Source organism: Monomorium pharaonis, chromosome 6 (genome assembly GCF_013373865.1).
Source record: "Monomorium pharaonis isolate MP-MQ-018 chromosome 6, ASM1337386v2, whole genome shotgun sequence".
Lineage (NCBI taxonomy): Eukaryota > Metazoa > Arthropoda > Insecta > Hymenoptera > Formicidae > Monomorium > Monomorium pharaonis.
Genome location: NC_050472.1, coordinates 18112077 through 18131904, shown reverse-complemented (window position 1 = coordinate 18131904; position 19828 = coordinate 18112077). Strand labels below are relative to the sequence as shown.

Below are 19828 nucleotides of genomic sequence, written 5' to 3'. Positions count from 1 at the left end.
TTGAAACATCGAAACATAAAGAAAGTGAAGATTAAGACAATATATTATCGAAACAATATGGCATATTAACAATACTCAAAAATTATAAAAAATGACATCTATCCTTTATTTTTTTAACGAACACAGCAAAAATAGATCTTTTCATAAGTAATTCTACATGTAGCTATTTCGCATATGTAAAAATTAGTAAAAAACTATAAAACTTTATGTTTAATTATAAAAACATGAGTTAACTATACATGTTTCATCCTTTTGACAACAGCTATTGAAATGATCTATAACAAATATGTATGAATAAACATAAAGTACTCATGAATCATCACAAAGTGTTAGGTTGCGTACGACCTTCGAAGTCAAGCAACGTCGACGGTGGCTAACAGTTGGATGGGTGACCGTTTTTTCGGGCGTATAAATTAAACATGTTCTAATAGGTACGACTATGGGTTGGCTGAAACATGTAGTCTTCTCCCCTAAGTTATGGTAGAAATTAAGCGATGCTGGACTGGTGAGGTTACGTTGAATTTATCAAAATGATTGAATAATGCAAACAATTTTTTGCTCTTAAAACATTAAGCAAATGTTCAGTAAATATTAAAACAAAATTTGTTTAAACGTTAAATAAATGTTTATTAAATAATAACAGAATATTTTTTTAAATGTAAAATAAACATTTTTTTCATGAGAAAAAGGGGACTTATCCCAATACTTAAATGTTTTTAAAAATGTTTCTCAAACATTAAAAAAAATATTTTTCAAACATTATTGTGCTCATTGGGTATGATGTTTCTTAACAGACATGAAGTCTTTTTCAGACTAAATTATGTACAAATTTGTTTTTAACAAGTATGATGTCTCTTACAGACATGAAGTCTTTTTCAGACTAAGTTTTTTATACAGGGTCATTCAGAATAACATTAGGTCCGTAGAATAACGTATTCCTGACGCAATTCTAAAACGATTTTTCCTTTATCAAAATTTTATTTGAAGCGTAGTTTTTGAGTTATAAGCCAAAATAGTTAACGAATTACGCGTCGAGTACAGAAGTCAGGCAGGGGCGGCGCGTCACGAGCGTAACGCGGGCGCGACTGACTATCCCCGTCAGCTGACGGGGGGTGATTACCACCGCGTAAGTCGCTAACTATTTTATCTTATAACATAAAATTATGCTTTAAATAAAATTTTGGTAAAGAAAAAATTGTCTTGGAATTATGTTAGGAATACATGTTTCTCAAAATCATTGTAATAATCCAAAGTTGTTCCGGATCGCCGGCCGTCGGACGCTGCAACCAGCTGATTGCTACAAGCGATATGTGTGTATGCTGTGTTTCTGTAAGAGAGAGCGAGAGAGAGAGAGAGAGAGAGGGGGGGGGAGGACGTTCATACACACGCACGCACACACTTTCTCTCTTTCTCTCTCTTTTTTACACAAATACGGGATACATACACACATCGCGTGTAGCAATCAGCTGGTTGCAGCGTCTGACGCACAAACACTCATACACTCTCTCATTTAATTACTCACACACCTGCTCACTCACCTTGTAGCAGCGTAGCCAATCTTCATGCTTATGAACAATCATTAGAGATGGTTGTTAAAGATGCACGACACATTCAAACTTTCTCGCTTTTACTAATTACACTCAATTAATAATTACACAATAAAAATTACGGGTTTACTGTTTATTCACTCACTACCGATTTCCAAAAATTATTTTACTCACCGTTTTCAAAAATTACTTTAAAAGAAACGCGAATGCAAATAGCGCAGGACTCGACGCGAAGCGACGGACCGCAGAGACTGCACGACGACAACCACGAGGGTTAAGGTCATCACACAATGCCAGGCAACAGGCAATAGGAACAGGAAATAAAGAAAGAGAGAAAGAGAGAAGAAGATCCTTTCTCTCTTTCATTATTTCTGTTCCTATTGCCTGTTGCCTGGCATTGTGTTTAGGCCCTTAAGGTGCAAATTCATGAGACGCTTGTTTTAGCGTCATCCCAGTGAGAAATGATACGTCGAATCGACATCGAATTGATGTCGATTCGATCAAATTTCATCGATTACAATTTTACCAGTTGCTGAACATCGAAATTTCAAATATTTCGAGATTATTTCGATGTCGTGATAAATGTACAAACATTATTTGTTGGTAACAATAGCAATACAATATAATCAGTTTTTCATAATTTTTATCATTTTTTTATGTTTTTGTTCAATATCGATTCGATGTCGATTCGACATACGAGAGATAAAAAGTCATTTCAGGATAATCCCGTACGTGTACTACATGGATTATATATAACTATATAGTAATTTAATATGAAGATGATATTTGTGATATAATAAATTTATTGACTAGTTAATATCATATGTCTACTATTTTATACGTATGAATATTTTGTATTTTTTTATCTTTATATTTTATTATATTTTTATATCATTTTTCATGTTATATTTTATTATATCTTATTATATTATAAAATTTAATTAAAAATTATTAATCTTTTAACTTTTGTTAACTAGTTAAAAAGTTGAAAGTTATAAATAAAAGAAATTATCTTTTAAATTTAATTTTAATTAACTTGATCTTAACATAACTAAATTAGTTTTTTATTTATATAACTTTTAATTTAATTAAATTCATTTTAAAAGCCATTAATTTAGTTAAAGAATATATTAATTTACTCTGTATGCCCCCCCCCCCCCTCTCTGTCACTCTCTCTCTCTCTCTGTGCGTGTGTGCGCGCGCGCGCGCGTGTGTGTGTGTGTGTGTGTGTACTTCAATTCCATATATGTGCATTGATTAAATTTGAATTACGCGCGATAGTTAGTTATTGGCAAACACGCCCAGATCAGTGCGCCAATCTTGGGTTTACTGATTTGGCTGCATTCAGCAAGCAGTGAGCGGTTGCGCTACTGCATGGATGCATTACGTACATTGTTTTTCCGTTTTCTACGCAGAGAAGATCAGCCATTATTGCCGGGAGAGATCAGCTATTCAGCTCGTGTGCATTTTTAAAAGGTAATTTTTCTTTCTTTAAATAACATTGTTTTAAATATTACTAATATTAAGTTATCTGATAAATATTAAGATATCCCATAACCTTTACATATATAAGTATCTGTGAAATATTCTTGATCAGTTATTATTGAAATATTATAATCTGCTTATAAATTTAAGATTATTTTCGTTTGTAAGAGCCGCGTAGAAGATATTAAGCGTTTAATGCTAAAATATTAAACAATATAATATAGTTACACTCGTTTAGCATTGAACCTTATTTTTGCTGTAAAGTCCCCTACAGCATGAAATATTGCTGCAACGTTGCAGAAATATTGCAATAGTGCATAATATAATCAATATTGCAGAAATATTGTAGCAATATTACAAATATAATATTCCCTAGCAAATGTTGCACAATATTGCAGCAATATTACAAATGTAATATTTCTTAGCAGATGTTGTGCAATATTGTAGCAATATTACAAATGTAATATTTCCTAACAGATATTGCACAATATTGTGGCAATATTATATTGCAACCGTGCAAAATTTATTTCCGTATAATCCGTATTTCTTAATCTAGAACTAACAATAAGTAATATTTTACATAGTTTTAAGGGACAAATAAAAAAATAGAGCAGGATATTTTTATTTTAAATTTTTATGTAAGATTAGAGCTAAAAGATACATAGATGTGCAACAAATTCTGTAATCACGACAGCGTTGCGTCCCATACTAGATTGAGTGAAGCAAGTCCAGAAGATGTTCACTCTAACTTATATATATAATACATTAATTAAACATGTGTGAACCGTACATGCATGTGTAATTCTAGCGTATAAATTGATCAGGATGGGCATTTTCTGGACTTGCTTCATTTTAATGCTTACTTAAATCTAGAATGGAACGATATTCGATATCCGTTGGTGTATGTTAATTTAATTAATTACTTTTTTAATTAATAATTTTTTAAATTATTGTGCCGTAACGGTATGACAATAAATTCATTTTCCGTTTTTCGTATAATACACATCTTACATATTATTTGATTAATTTAACCACCTGCAACATTTCCTTCATATTGCGCATTAACGTTTCAGAAATATTACAGCAATCTTACAAGAAATATTGCAGCAATATTGCTGAAATATTACAGAAATCTTACGGGGAATATTGCAGAAATATTGCAGACATATTGCACAATATTGTTTTGGAGCGGACATAGGAATATTGCTGCAATATTGCAGCAATATTTTCTGCAATATTCCAATCTTGCAAAATAATATTTCTGCAACGTTGCAGCAATATTTCATGCTGTAGGGGGTATGTCTATGGACCAGTGGGTTTTTCAATCAAAGATGATTTAATTATAATTAAGTTTTATTCATTGATTGATCAATTGCATAATGCAAAAATATAACTTATTTGCTCTGTAAAAGTTTCATTTGTGCATAATGCGATTGATCAATCGATGACTTAAGAAATTATTTGTTTTTTTGTTTTTAATCTTTAATATTTTATTATTTAGAATCTTAAATTTTTTTCTTTAACTTGTTGCTAAATATTCTTTCTCTCTCTCTCTTTCTCTCCCTCCCCCCCCCCTCTCTCTCTCTATAACATAATAAAATTTCTATTATATTTTAATTTAATTATTACATTCTAATTTAATACTAATTTTTTTAAACCAAATTTACAGGTCTTTTTTCCAAAGGGTTAAGGGTATCTTATCGATATTGTACTAACTTTATGGTGATAGTGTAGATGAGCACTGTGTTCTACTTAAAATTATAATTGGAATTTTAAAATCTGCACTTGGTGAGTACAGCATATAATAATATTATCTTTTTCTTTTTTTCTTTCCCATATATTGATTTATTATGGGAGGTGAAGGGTAAAACAAAGCAAATTTTCTAAGCGAGAATAGCCACATTTTTTATTTTTTGTTAGAATTTATTTTATTACTAATTAATTAAGAATTAATTAGAAAATTAAAATTTTTTATTTGTTTAAACACAGCTTTCATGACTTCACATAAATCTATTTTATTTATATTCATATTGTAAATTTTTTAAAATAATTTCTGTACATTAAATAGTTTACAAAAAATAAAATGAAAAGTTTTTAAAAGAAAAAAAAGCTTGATTGATATTGTTTTAATGTAAGCTTTCTTAGCTTTTTATTGTTACATGTTACTAATTAATACTCTAAAAAATAACAAGATTAGCTAATATAACATTATCTTTTATTTTTAAATTAGTCGAGTTAATTTTAAGTGAGGTATTCAAATTAAATGAGGCATTGATCTTCATCATTGTGGCTCAATTCACTTGCATGCATAACCTGCCTGCTGTATCCCTTCGGTTTGTGCACGATGTCAGAGGACGATAGGCCTGTAAGTATCTTTTATAAAATCATATTTACTATTATGATTCACTGAAATACTTTTATCTAATGGCTGTTCTCTAATAAGTAAAAAAGGGGATAAGTAAGAGAGAGGGTATAAGTTTAATTTAATATAATATAAATAAACTTTTGTCACATTCGCTTTTTCTATATGCTTTACGCAAATTTGCACACGTCTAGGCAAATCTAAATCATTTTACCTTTATTTGATACAATCATGATATTGGGTACACATAACATATATGACGATAAAATGCACGAGTTCTCTGCAATAACATTGCTATGTACTGCTGAAATATCACTGTGATTCTTTTAAAGTAATTTCTTTGGAAATCACTTAGTCTACTCTTCAAACAAATTTTTAAAAATAATTGTATTCTTAATGTCATCTGTCATCAAAAATTTTTCCTTTATTTTTAACAACAAAAAAATTGCATGAGGCTAAAATATATAAGTGCCGCAATACAATTATTTGTTTTTTACGTACAAACTTCTTTATAGCATGAAAGGCACGTTCAGAGAGCACACTGTCAGCATTATTCAATGCTATAATGTACTTCTATCTTTATCGTTCATTAGACGTAAAAGAAAAATAAAATGACATAATAATAGTGTACGTTGCACGAATACGAGCACGAGTCTAAAAAGTAATTTATAATTGTTCTAAAAGTTATTCCACAAAAAACGTTTTTAAAAGGCTTTGAAGAATGGATTAGGTGCTGACATCGGTATTCATAGCTTTCGAAGAATGTTAGTTTGAAAACAACCATAGTAATATTCAGTAATAGAGTACATGACTATTTTATCGCAACGAGTTCGTGAACTTTATTGTTCTTATATATTTAAGTACCAAATCTGAATTAGTAATACAATAGCAATTACTATTGACAATATATATTGTAAATTAATTACATATTGGTACGTATATCAATTAAGTCGATAATTGTTATTGTAATATGTAAAACGATTATGTATATAATATGCATGTATAAAACGAAACGAAACAGTTTTAGAAGATATTTGATTTAAATATTTATGACCTGCTCAAGACACGAGGATGCCATAATACACAACTTTTATTCTTGTTTATTATTTTACTTTTTCAGTTTTAATTTGTAATATACACTTTACACAATTTTATATCGCATACGATATTGATTATGAAATAATCTTATACAATGCCTTGCTTTAACAGAATATATATTTTTCTTGATTCTCAATTAATTAAATTAATTTTTTATATAGAAACGTTGTATGAAAGTAGAAATAATCCTGTAAGATATTTTTAACAAAATATCACATTAAGGTATATATAGCATTGTGTAAAAAACACCGATTTAAAATTATATATATATATATATATATATATATATATATATATATATATCTGTCATTATTTTCTAAAACGATGTGTTAAGTTTTATAATATGTGATAAGAATTTTGGAGAAATCGTCAAAGGACGGCCTGTCAATTTGTTTGCATTTAATCTTGTTACATATTACTCATATATAAATTAGCTTAATTTTTTAAATGCTTATGTGAGCTTTTTATTATATCTACATTATTAATTTGTATACTAATTTATGTTTATACTAGTTTTTTTGTAAAACTTATATTTTATATAAAATAAATAATAGTCATACTGAAAAGATAGAAACTAATTAAGAATATAATTTTCGGATTTTTTTTTACAAAAAATTAAGTTTGAAAAAATGAGGAAAAACTGTCCATGTATAATTATATATATTTATTTATAGAATATATATAATTTACATGGACAATTTTTTAAATTTTTTAGATCTAATTTTTTGTAAAAAAAGCAAATGCAAAAATTATCTTTTAAAATAGTTCTTGTCTTTTCAATGTGACTATATCTATTATTGGTTTTATATGAAACAAATTTTACAAAAAAACTAGTATAAACATATATGGACATTTTATATACATGTTTTTATATAAAAAATTGTTTACCGGGTTATGTACTTTTACATAAATAATTAAATATGTTGGATACAATGTAAAATTACAAGCAATAAAAATGCTTTATTAATATTTATGCATATTCCCAGGAACGTATTAATATTTATGGAGAACAAATGGAGGAAGTATTTATAAGAAACAAAGTATATTGATAACAATGTTAACAAAATATATAAGTATCATACATAACAATGATAACAAAATATATAAGTAACATACATAACTTAACAGATTGTAAAGTTTTTTCTTTTTAAACATTATGGAACGAGCTTTTAAGAGATCATTAAATCGGAAAATACACAAGCTTGTTGCAAAACGCCTTAGACTAGACAGAGTTAATGCTGTTGTGAAACAACAATACTATACTGACAGTGAAAGTACTGATGTAGAGGAAAACAATACATCTTGTAATCAGTCATTTAATGATGATGAGTATAATATTGTTCACGAAGGAAATACGAATGAACAGAATAATGTTGAACATATTGATCGTGGACTTCTGTCAGATAGTGAAATAGACAATATGGATGTTATTACTGAAATTTCAAGTGTTTACAGTGATGATAATAGCAATATTGTTTTATCACAACCAGAGGAAGTTCAAGAAGATTTTATTAGTTCTGCTGAAAGTTTATTAGATGAACACGTACTTTTTGCCAATGAGAACGAAAGGACTCAATATGTTACAATTGCTATAGAAGAATGGGCTCGTGAACCAGGAAAGCTTTCAAAAAGGAAGCTAGACGATTTACTTATTAAACTTCATCCTGCATTTCCAAATTTACCTCTTAGTTACAAGACCCTTTTACGTACTCCTGGAATTAATTTAATACCAATTAATGATGGAAAATTATGGTATAAAAGTATTAAATTCAATTTGAATTGTATGGATTTGCAGGAATATTTAGCACGTTTTCATGAAATTGTTATTGACATCAATATAGATGGACTTCCTCTTCATAAAAGTTCCTCGGTCAGATTTTGGCCTATTTTAAGTAGACTTGTAAAGACTAAAAATGAACCTTTTATCATTGCAATATTTAAAGAAAAAGTCGATCCTAGTGTTGAAGATTTTCTTGAGCCTTTTGTGAGAGAAGTTAGTCATTTACTTCAAAATGGTTATACAATCAATAATATTGCTTATAAATTTTCTATTAGACATTATATTTTGGATGCTCCAGCTCGTGCAAAAGTAAAATGTTGTATTGAGCATGGAGGGTATTGCGCTTGTGAAAAGTGTAAGGTTGTAGGAGAGTGGATTGATAATCGCGCGACATATGTAGAGCTTGATAAGCCTTTAAGAACTGATGAATCATTTCGTAACCAGGAGCAACCATATCACCATCAGGGTCATTCTCCATTGCTTAACATTGAAGCTCAATTGGTATCTCAATTTCGTCTGGATGGACTACATCTTATTGATTTAGGAGTTTTTAAGAGATTTCTCTTAGCCCTTCGAAAATGGAATAGACCTTGGAAGTTGCACCATAATACTGTTGCAGCTATTTCTCATGAGCTGGAAATGCTAAGGGACTCATGTCCATCAGATTTTAATAGACTTCCAAAACCTTTTGAAGACTTTTCTTACATGAAAGGTACGGAATATAGACGTCTCTTGTTGTATGATGGTGTTTTAATTTTTCGTGAAAACTTTGATGAAAATATTTATAAACTTTTTTTACTTCTGCATTCTGGCATTTACATTTTAAGAAGTCCAATGCTTGTGAAAAATCTTTGTGACTATGCAAACCAATTGTTAAGAACTTTTATTAAACATTCTGCAGATGTATTTGGAAAAAAATTTGTAGTGTATAACGTTCATAGCATGTGTCATCTGTCTAATGAATGTAAAGAACATGGCGCACTTGATACTTTTAGCGCTTATTCCTTTGAGAATAAGTTATTTTCAATTAAAACATCTCTGCAATCTGGATATAAACCGCTCAAACAAGCTGCATATCGTGATTTAGAGAAAAGACATGTTGATATTATCTGTGAAAATCATGAAAATAAGGTGCATTTGATTCGGAGGAAATTTATAGCTAATGAAATAATAGATGGTCTGCAATTTCAAAGAATTGTGGTAAATGATACAACTTTTAAGTGCAACTTAAAAGATTCATGTTTTAAAACTGTTAATGATGATGTTACTGTTCTCCATAACATCATAGAAAGACATGAAGTCTTTTTTGTTGGATACACTTTTACAAAAATGGACGATGTTTATCAATATCCTCTGCCCTCATCAGAATTGGGTATTATACGAGTATCGAATTTGAGTGAAGAAAGGCGTATTTTCCCTCTTACCCAAGTTGTTGCTAAATGTTGGCTTATACCTGATGGAGAATCTTTTTTATGTTTTCCATTGCTTCACACTATGCCTCTTCTATATTAATTTTTTTATCTTCTTCTAATGTTATTTATTTGGTAAGCATTAATATATTGCTATTGAAATTCTTATTTTTTTAATTCGATTATTGATTCATGTGCCATTGAAGTGATTTATTTTATTTCATTTTTTCTTTTGTGCATGTGTGTGTGTGTGTGTGTGTGTGTGTGTGTGTGTGTGTGTTAATTTAGAATATATGAAACATGCATAGTGTATACTGTATGCTGTTCACATGCTTTAATTTTTAGTTAAAATAATTAATGAAAACAGTTTCTCTTAAGATATTTGTAAAATTTCTAGTTTTCTTGATGACAACAATTAATGTTTTCATAGTTTTAGCTTTATGTTTTTTTGAATTTAATCTTGCTCTTTTTTTTTCAGTTTGTAGTATAAATTTTTAACACATGAAGGGAAGAGACTAACTTCTGATGATGATGTATATTATGCTGTTGGTCTTACCCGATGGTTTACAACTGAATTAGATGAAAACATGGAAGTACGGATTAAATGGCCACCTACATCTGTAGATGCGGGAAATTTAGTCAGAAAGGAGAAATCGCCTGATCCAAATTGGGGAGAAGAAATTGTTTTAATTAAGAGATTTTATGGTAAATAGCTTTTTTATGAAGAAATCGAAAAGGGGATGTAAATAATTTTGTGGCATAAATTTAAATGAATTGTTCTAACAAAAAATTTGATCTTAAATTTGATGTTATTTTGAAAATTATATTTTCTATGTTATATAACATTTTATAGGAATATTTAAAAAATATTTTTATAAAATTATTTTTTAGTTTATTATATGTATATATTATAGCATATTTTTTTATTGTATTGTAGTATCAGCAATTATCCTAGCAATTGTTGTCTAATCACTTTCTTATTTTGTTTTTCTCTGTTTTTAGTTTTTATGGTAATTTAATAGTACTGTTTCTAAACTATATTGATAAAGCAATAAAGCGTTAAAGTTTTCTTCTGTAGGTTACATTTTAATTTGTGTCTGTAATCTAATAACTTCTAGAAAGAACTAAAGAAACTTTTTAACTTGTTTTAAATGATATGTATGCGCGACTTGTTATTTATAAATTATTTCACATTATTTATAATTGATATTTATTACAGATTTATATGATAAGGCTGCTGCTTCATGTAAGGGATACGTAGAAGATTCCAATTATGAAACAGATCATCGTGAATTAGGAAGAGGACACAGAACAAAAAGAAAGATACAACGTTTAGACTCTGAATCTGAAAATGAATCAGACTCTGGATTGCAAAATTCTAGAGTCAAAAAGGGAAAGACTCGTTCATCGAACAAGAATTTTCAAAAATTAAAGAAAACAATACCAGCACCTCCTCCTGTTTCTTTTGTTATGCCACGAAGATCCCCGCACGAATTAGTGCGGCAGCAGACTCTCGAACTAGAGAAACAACCTCTTAAGAAGATAAATATTAACAAAATCTCTGAAAACGAAAATCAAGTGACCAAACGTATCTTTAACATGAAGAAAAAAATACAGGAAGAAAAAGCTGAAAATACTACGCTCTCTGAAAAACTTCGTCAATTATTGTCGAATAAAAAACTCCAAAAATCTTGTAAAGATAAACCAACCCTGTATCAAGATGAAAAGACACTTGAACATCAAAATGTAGACGATTTTGATTTGGATAAAATTGAGAATTTTGAAAATCAAAATTTTGAAAAAGAAAATATTACATCAACGATTCCAGAGAAGCAAATTGTTTCTGAATACTGTCCATCCTCTACAGATACCAAAATTCTTTCGCCCAGCTCATCTGAAAAGGATTTTGTTTATAACTCACCAAGTGAAGAGTTGAAGAGAAATAGTTCTTTGTCACATCTATCCTCTTCTGCTGTAGGCAGAGGTTCTTTTAATGTAAAATCTCATTCTAATGACAACTATTTGTATCAATCTGAGAAGTCTGAAAGCAGTTCATCTCAAAATAAGTCTCATTCTAATGACGACTATATGTATCAATCTGAAAAGTCTGAAGGCAGTTTTTTTCAAAATAAGGATGCAGGTAAGAAAGTAAAAAAAAAATTATAAATATATTTTAGATAAATTAATTTTTGTTTTAATTTGCAGATATTTCTCTTGTATGTCTCATCAAAAGTATGTATCATAATGAAATAAAAAAAGAATTAAAAGAATTGAATAGTAAATTAGATTTTTGTTTACTAAATCAAGAAAAACTACATAGATACATACTTCCGGGTGAGAAAACTATTAAAAGACTCACAGGATTCCCCTCGCTTCCAGTTAAATCTGAACAAGAACTACAGGCTTTAGAAAAATTTTTATCCAACGATGCAAATTTATCAGCGGCAGTAAGTTTTTCATTGTGTGTTCTTGCTAAGAATAATGACTAAAAAAATTGTGTGTTTATTTTCTATTTTCTTTTGCAGAGTATGTATTTTGGAAGATTTGTAGACAAAAATAGTCTGGATAATTCAGTCAGGAAGATATTACGAAATGTTATTTGTAATGATGTAGCAAACAAATACAGCTTTCAAGGAGCTAAAGGGAAAAAAAAATTTGAAATATTGAAGACGTGGGAGCTTATTCTAGGTGAGCAAAAATATTTAAGAGATTTCTAGGTATTTCTTTTTACTTAAAACGTAACATTTGTGTAACATCTCATTTTTCAATTTATTAAACTTCGTTATTATAAGTAGAAGATAGTAAAAACAAAAATAATTATGATTTTTATTCTGGTTCTTTTACACTTAGTATTAATACAATTTAATGCATTTTATTTAAGACAAAATAATTTGCCATATTTTAATTTTTAAACTTTTATATTTTTTTTTTATGTTAGGGACTAATTTATATCCTCAAATTTTTTATACTGAATAAAATTCTATTTATTTGTTAGATTTCCATGAGCAGTAAGATTTTTTGTCTTAAAACTTAAAATACATGCAAAGAAAATTAACTATATATATATATAAATCTTATTTTATTAATTATGAAAACAATTTTTACATTTTTAAAGAAAGTTAAAGTTAACTAATGTCTTAAATAATCTTAAGTACTTTGAAATAGTTTTTGTCACAAGGATATGTATCTATTTCATGTTTAGGTGCACTACTATTATATTTTGAACCAGAAGAAATGGTCACGGCTGACAATGTTGCAAAGTTATGGTTGGCCAATGTTCCATGGCGCACACAAACGGATGGGACTATTCGTGGCAAAAAATGCAACCAAAGAGAATAATAAATATGTATAAAAATAAATAAAATTAATTAAAAATATATTAAAAACCTTTTTTGTTAGTTTATTATTATTTGTATAAGAATCAATCACGGTTTTACCAATTATGGTTGAACTAACAGTTCAAGTTAATAAAGTATGAAAAGATAAAAAATCGTTATACTTGTATCTACATCCTGTTAACTTTAACCGTCAGTTTAATCGTAGTTGGTGACATTTAGGGTAACTTCGACCAATTCTGATTAACTTTAATTGTTGATTAAAGGCTTCCCAACGTAATAAAATAATTAATCAGTGTTACTAACTTGTATTTCTAACAATGTAATCGTTCTAATCTAATCTAATTTTGTTGAAACAGTTACTTTGAATTATTTTGTTATGTTAACAAATCGTTAATCAACCATTAAACTTAATCGGAGTTTGTTGAATAAGTGGCCCAAAAAATAGTTTGTTGAATCGATATCGAATCAATGTCGATTCGATATCGATAAATCATCGAAACTGTGATCATCTGAATATCGAATTTGATATATAAATCGACGTAAAATTTTGATGTCGAATCGATATCGATTCGATGTCGATTCGATGTATCATTTCTCACTGGGATACGTGATCACGTGACTTTGACTTGACGCTAGCGTTAAGAAAGAAAAGCTGGATCTGCCCAGCTTGAGCGCATATGTTTAGCGTCAAACCCAGAGAGAGGTATTTGTGGCGCCATTTGCGCTTGAACTGGGAAATAGAAATTATTGGAAATTGATAAAAATTATTTGGAAACGTTGAAAACGTAACAAAAGCAGTCAGTGGTCACAGACAGTCAAGCCGCATTGTTGCAGGTCATTGCAGGTTAGCTGTTGATCTCTACGTTGGTCGTATGCAAGTGTTATTCAATCAAAATGAACTTAGCTGTAAATAAAATATAGTCTAATTAAGCTTTATTTTAAAATAATATTTTATTATTAAAAAGCAAAATATAAGAAGTGATCTGCTAAATATACATTTTGATTTAAATGTAATTTTATAATATTGCATATTGAGTAGAATACGAAAATAATAAATAAATTTATTATTTAATACATCCTATAAAATAAATTGAATACACAATTAAAAAATATATTTTTAGAAATTAGAAAGTTATCTCGATCATAAACATATTAATTATATAAGAATTATTAGCTATGTACACACACACACACACACACACACACACACACACACACACACACACACACACACACACACACGTTATACTAGCTATTGTTGCTAAATAAGCTTGCAGTATATTGCAATATATTCAAAAATTTGTTGTATACGTTAATACAATAAAAATCACGTGCTGTAATAATATTAAGTTTTGCTTAAATTGAAATTATTTACATTTTGTATTTTTATATAAAGTAAATTTTTTGTATTGATTTTAAGTTGTAATTATATAATAAAATAATGTTACATATAATAAAACATGCATTAAAAATAAATGTATTATTTTTTATTTTTAGGATCATGAGCTTGTTCAAACATATGGCGTATGTGAAGAAATATGTGATCAAAAGGATATTGCAACACATAGTTGCTTAGAAGGATATAATTCTTATACATTTGATCCAGATACGTTATATTTTTACCCAGTAGCAGGTGTGTATGTGTGTGTTTAGTAAGTGTGTAAGACTATGGTGATAGAGGATATTCTATTTTATTAATATGTAGTATTTATTATGTTTTCTACTTTATTTGTTAAAATATATTTTTTTAAATTAAAATTAGAATATTAAAAGCATTTTTAAAAGTTATGTTCAATATTAAAAAAAATAATTTGCTATTTTTTTATCTATTTAAATACTTATTGTGTTATTTTTATTATGCGCTGAAGATAAGTTTGAATCATTTACAATGTTTATGTTAGAAAGCGTGTTGTATTTGCATGCAATTAAAATGTAAATAACATTTTAATTTTTTTCATATTTACTGAAATAGACGTACTAATCATTTGTATATATTTTAGATGATGGCACTCTCCTCAGACGAAGCAACGTAAATAATACCGAACAAATAGTACAAGAACCACTTTATGATAATAATGAAAGTAAGTAAAAAAAGCTGTTTGAATAGAGAAATATTCTTCTAAAAATAATTTTTGTAATTTTTTAGACATTGTACAAATATCACAAAAAAAGAAACAAAAAGTTTCTTTACCACAAATATCTAAACGCCAAAAATTAAATAATAATACAGGAAGTAAATTAAATTTTGACGATGAAGAATTATTAATTCTTGAAGTGCAAAAGCGCCCACCATTATGGGATTATTCTTTACCTTTGGTGGATCGCAGATACACAATAAAACAACGGTTATGGTCTGAAATTGTTGTGGCGTTAAATGGTGAGTATAAATGATATTAAAAATATTTAACAAAATAACAAATATATCTATTATATACATATCTATATATACTTTATGGGTAAAATAAGTACGGAAGAAGCACAAAGAAAGTTCAAAACTCTACATGATACATATCGCAAAATTATACAATCAGAACAAAGACCGAGTGGATCTGCTAGAAAAGATACAGGCCAAAAATGGCCTCATTACTATTCGATGAGTTTTCTTAAAGATTATTGTCTTCAAAAAGTGTAAGTATATTTTAATTTATTTTAAATAATTATACATTAAAAATATTTATTGATTAAATATAACATATATTGCAGTACAGTGTCTAAATAATGACTGTGATTTAAACTTATCTTTAATAAATGATGAAGATAATGCAGAAAGTATCCAAACAGGTACAATTAAAACAATAAATTGAAACATGTCAAATGATAATTAAGAATTAAGGAAAATTTTGTTTTATATTTTAGATTCTAATGAAGGGAAGAAAAAGGAAAAAAAAGACGTTTCTACAAATGCATTAAATAGAATAGCAGATGCTGTATGTAAAGGAGATCAAATAGTTCTTCCCGCACCACCAGAATCAAACGAAATAGATTCTTTTTTAACTTCAGTTGGATTTAGATTACAAAAAATGTCTTCAAAAACTAGATTTCAAATGATGCAAAAAATACTGCAATTAACATATGAGGTACTTATGGAAGAAAACTTTAATGAATATCGTTATTTTATTAAAAATGCCTTATTTACGTTTAATGTTTGTATTGAATAATTTTATTTACATTGTTATTTTTTGAAAATTTTAAAAATAATTATAACTATGTATTATGAAAGTTAAATTTGCACAATGTGCATTAGTAAAATGTAAGAATATTTTATTTTTCATCTTATATAAAAATATTAACAATTAAATAATGTATTTAAATGTTTAATTTTTTAATATTTGAAGGTTTCTAAATAAAATAAATGAAATGATTGGTTAATAAAGATTTTATTTTATTCCTTTATTTGTGTTTATACTTTTCTTAATATTTATACAATAGCAATTAAGAATTATTCAATTTTTAAAAAATAAAGTCATAATAATGAAGTTATAATAAAAATAAATACTTATTGGGTAAATATAATATAGTTTTTAGAACGTAAAAATAATAAATTTTACTACGTAATGTATTGTATACAAAATCATAAAAATAAAAGTTAAGTATTATATTGCCATGGTACAGCTCCTTCAGTATTAAAATATTTACAAAAGTTATCACGAATTTTGATTGCGTGTCGAGTACTATTATTATTGCCACATGAAGTGATATCTCTTAGCGCATTGTTATTGATGTTTTCTCTGCAGGAGCCAGGAACAAACTCATCAAAATTATTTTGATCAAAAAGCATTTCATCAGCATATTGAATTATTTCGATATCTTGTTTACGAAGCTAGTTGTGCAAACATATAAGAGCTTGTACAATTTTTATTGATTTTTCTACTGTTCCAATAATTGGTCGTTTCAAAATTCTCCACTGGCTAACTAAAATGCCAAACGTATTTTCGATTGTTCTTCTGGCTCGACTAAGACGATAATTGAAAATTGCTCCTTCTTGACTTAAACCATTTTTTCCAGGATATGGCTGCAGTAAATAGTCTGTTAGCTGAAATGCTTCGTTTCCTACAAGCACGTATGGTAAAGGCGGTCCATCCTCTGTAAAAGATTCTGGTTGTGGCAAATTCATTTCACGATTGTTGAATTTATGACCTATTACAGAATCTTTGAAAATTCCACCGTCACTCCGTCGACCATATCCTCCAATATCAACAAAAGTGAAAATATAATCTGCATCACAAATTGCAAGCAATACAATGCTATGACTATGTTTGTAATTAAAGTATGCAGAACCTGCATTATCTGGACACTAAAAAAGTTTTCAAGAATAATTTTTTACAACATATACAAAAGGCGGAAAACTTTTGCATAATTATATAAGTGTATGTATAAAGAAATTATTTTCTTTGATTAATTCATTTTCTTACACATTTTCTTACAAACCAATCAATTTCTTTATGCATATAAACTTATGCAAAAGTTTGTGCTTTCGTTCTAATGACTCATATATAGCCGAAAAGTGTTCATATTAGTAATGATTCATATACAGGGTGTAATGTAATCGGAAGCCATCCCGTAATGGAAAGATAGACGGGATCGAGATGAACATAAAAGTCCAATATTGTCTTGGGTTAGGTCTATCAATAATCGAGATATAAATTTTTTAAATTGTACGAATGAGAGCGCGCCGTGTGAAGAGCCGAGACGCTCGAGCTGTAGCGCGGCCCACTGTGTCGAGCATTGGCTGCCGGCGGCGGGGGGAAGAAGGAGAAGCGGTGCCGCTGTCTGTGCTTCGCCGCCCTCGCGTCTCACTGCACCGCGCCAATACTCGTGGCAATGGCAGCTATGCACATTCGCGATTACTTGACAAATTAGGACAGTTAGCAAAGATATGACAAATTAAAACCGTAATAAACTGCTGTGATTAAGAAAGTTGAAAGAGCGAAAGCGATAGATACTTATGGAATCTACAAATAATCTAATTTCTATCGTAATTGTGAATAAGTAAATTAATAAAAGTTTTTCGTACATTCACGAAAGATTCTTTCTTTTTCTTAAATATCTTATTTACAGTATCATACAATTCTAACTTTGTTTCTTATCGAATTGTGTCGTACTGTTAAATCCTTGATGAAAACATTAATAAAAAATTAACATAAATTTACAATTGATTCTTAAAGTGATAATTTTCTTTTATAAGTGTATTATAATATTTGCCGCATCAAATTCTCTCATCGTTTCTTATTGTTTTTTTTCCATGGAATGTTAAATTAACAAAGGTTTATCACAATTAATATCTACGATTGATTCTTCATACATTCTCATTTCGTAAATATTTAATTAGAAAATTATAAAATGCGCGATATATCCATACAATATGTTACACTCATTGTTCATAACACGATAGAAAAATATCTCTTGATGTAACGATTTCACAATAGATTATGCCTTCTACGATAATTATGCTTAGAGATGTTCAATATCAAATGTTATTAATATAACGAAGAGTTTTTCTTTCATAACGATAGGGAACTCGGAATTTCTTTTATCTTTAATTACATTATTAATTACGACAGATTTTTACTGATTGATTCAGAATAGATATCAAGAAAAATACAAAAATCTGATTGGTTTCTCTTTCGTAATCCATTACTTGTCTGAATAAAAAAAAAAAAAGAATTTCAAGAAGTGATATCATTGTCTATCGTTCTCTCGTTTCCTGTTAGGAAAGTATATTTTCTCGTTGGAATATGACAAAATATCTACGGAGACATCGTGTTTAATAGTTCTGTTGGAATATTTCGTAAACTTAAGTTCTCTATTGTATAATAACGAAAGAAAACGCTTTGTTGTTAACCATACTGGTGACATTAACATCTCCAAGTATAATTACGATCGTATCGTATAATTTAATCACGAAATCGTTAGATCAGGCATGATACAAGATATTTAAGGAAAAGAAAGAATCTTTCGTGAATGTACGAAAAACTTTTATTAATTTACTTATTCACAATTACGATAGAAATTAGATTATTTGTAGATTCCATAAGTATCTATTGCTTTCGCTCTTTCGACTTTCTTAATCACAGCAGTTTATTACGGTTTTAATTTGTCATATCTTTGCTAACTGTCCTAATTTGTCAAGTAATCGCGAATGTGCATAGCTGCCATTGCCACGAGTATTGGCGCGGTGCAGTGAGACGCGAGGGCGGCGAAGCACAGGCAGCGGCACCGCTTCTCTTTCTTCCTCCCGCCGCCGGCAGCCAATGCTCGACACAGTGGGCCGCGCTACAGCTCGAGCGTCTCGGCTCTTCACACGGCGCGCTCTCATTCGTACAATTTGAAAAATTTATATCTCGATTATTGATAGACCTAACCCAAGACAATATTGGACTTTTATGTTCATCTCGATCCCGTCTATCTTTCCATTACGGGATGGCTTCCGATTACATTACACCCTGTATATATATATATACACAGAGGGAGAGAGAGAGAGAGAGAAGAAGAAAAAGAGAGAGAGAGAGAGAGAGAGAGAGAAATAGAGATTTTGCATATGTATACCTGAAGAAGAACATGTTTCCCATCAATTGCTCCGATACAATGATTAAAATTCCATTTTGTTTCAAAGTTATGAGCAATATGTTTAACCAATCGTCTTCATTCAAACAAGAGAGAATTACTTTTTTTTGAAGACAATTCCAAATGACATTACATGTCTCTTCGATGATATTGCTCACAGTTGTCAATCTGACAAGGTATTGATACGAAATAGATGTCATTGAATCACCAGACGCAAGAAATCTAATATATAAAAAATTTTAATG

General features: G+C 29.0%; 1 protein-coding gene across 1 annotated transcript; it reads left to right on the top strand.

Moving 5' to 3' along the window:
* Positions 1-10159: 10159 nt before the first annotated feature.
* LOC118646073 lies at positions 10160-13171 on the top strand. The gene is made up of 5 exons (XM_036288360.1): positions 10160-10386; positions 10901-11821; positions 11887-12128; positions 12207-12369; positions 12884-13171. Exons 1-5 carry the CDS (start codon positions 10269-10271, stop codon positions 13018-13020), a joined length of 1581 nt encoding a protein of 526 aa, XP_036144253.1. The 5' UTR covers positions 10160-10268; the 3' UTR covers positions 13021-13171.
* Positions 13172-19828: the final 6657 nt, after the last annotated feature.

What these genes read in the sequence shown, in the direction of transcription:
- LOC118646073 (XM_036288360.1), top strand. Translation starts at nt 10,269, where the DNA reads ATGGAAGTACGGATTAAATGGCCACCTACATCTGTAGATGCGGGAAAT. An exon ending in TTTAATTAAGAGATTTTATG is followed by an intron (nt 10,387 to 10,900) that starts GTAAATAGCTTT and finishes TATTTATTACAG; the next exon opens with ATTTATATGATAAGGCTGCT. An exon ending in GACGTGGGAGCTTATTCTAG is followed by an intron (nt 12,370 to 12,883) that starts GTGAGCAAAAAT and finishes TTTCATGTTTAG; the next exon opens with GTGCACTACTATTATATTTT.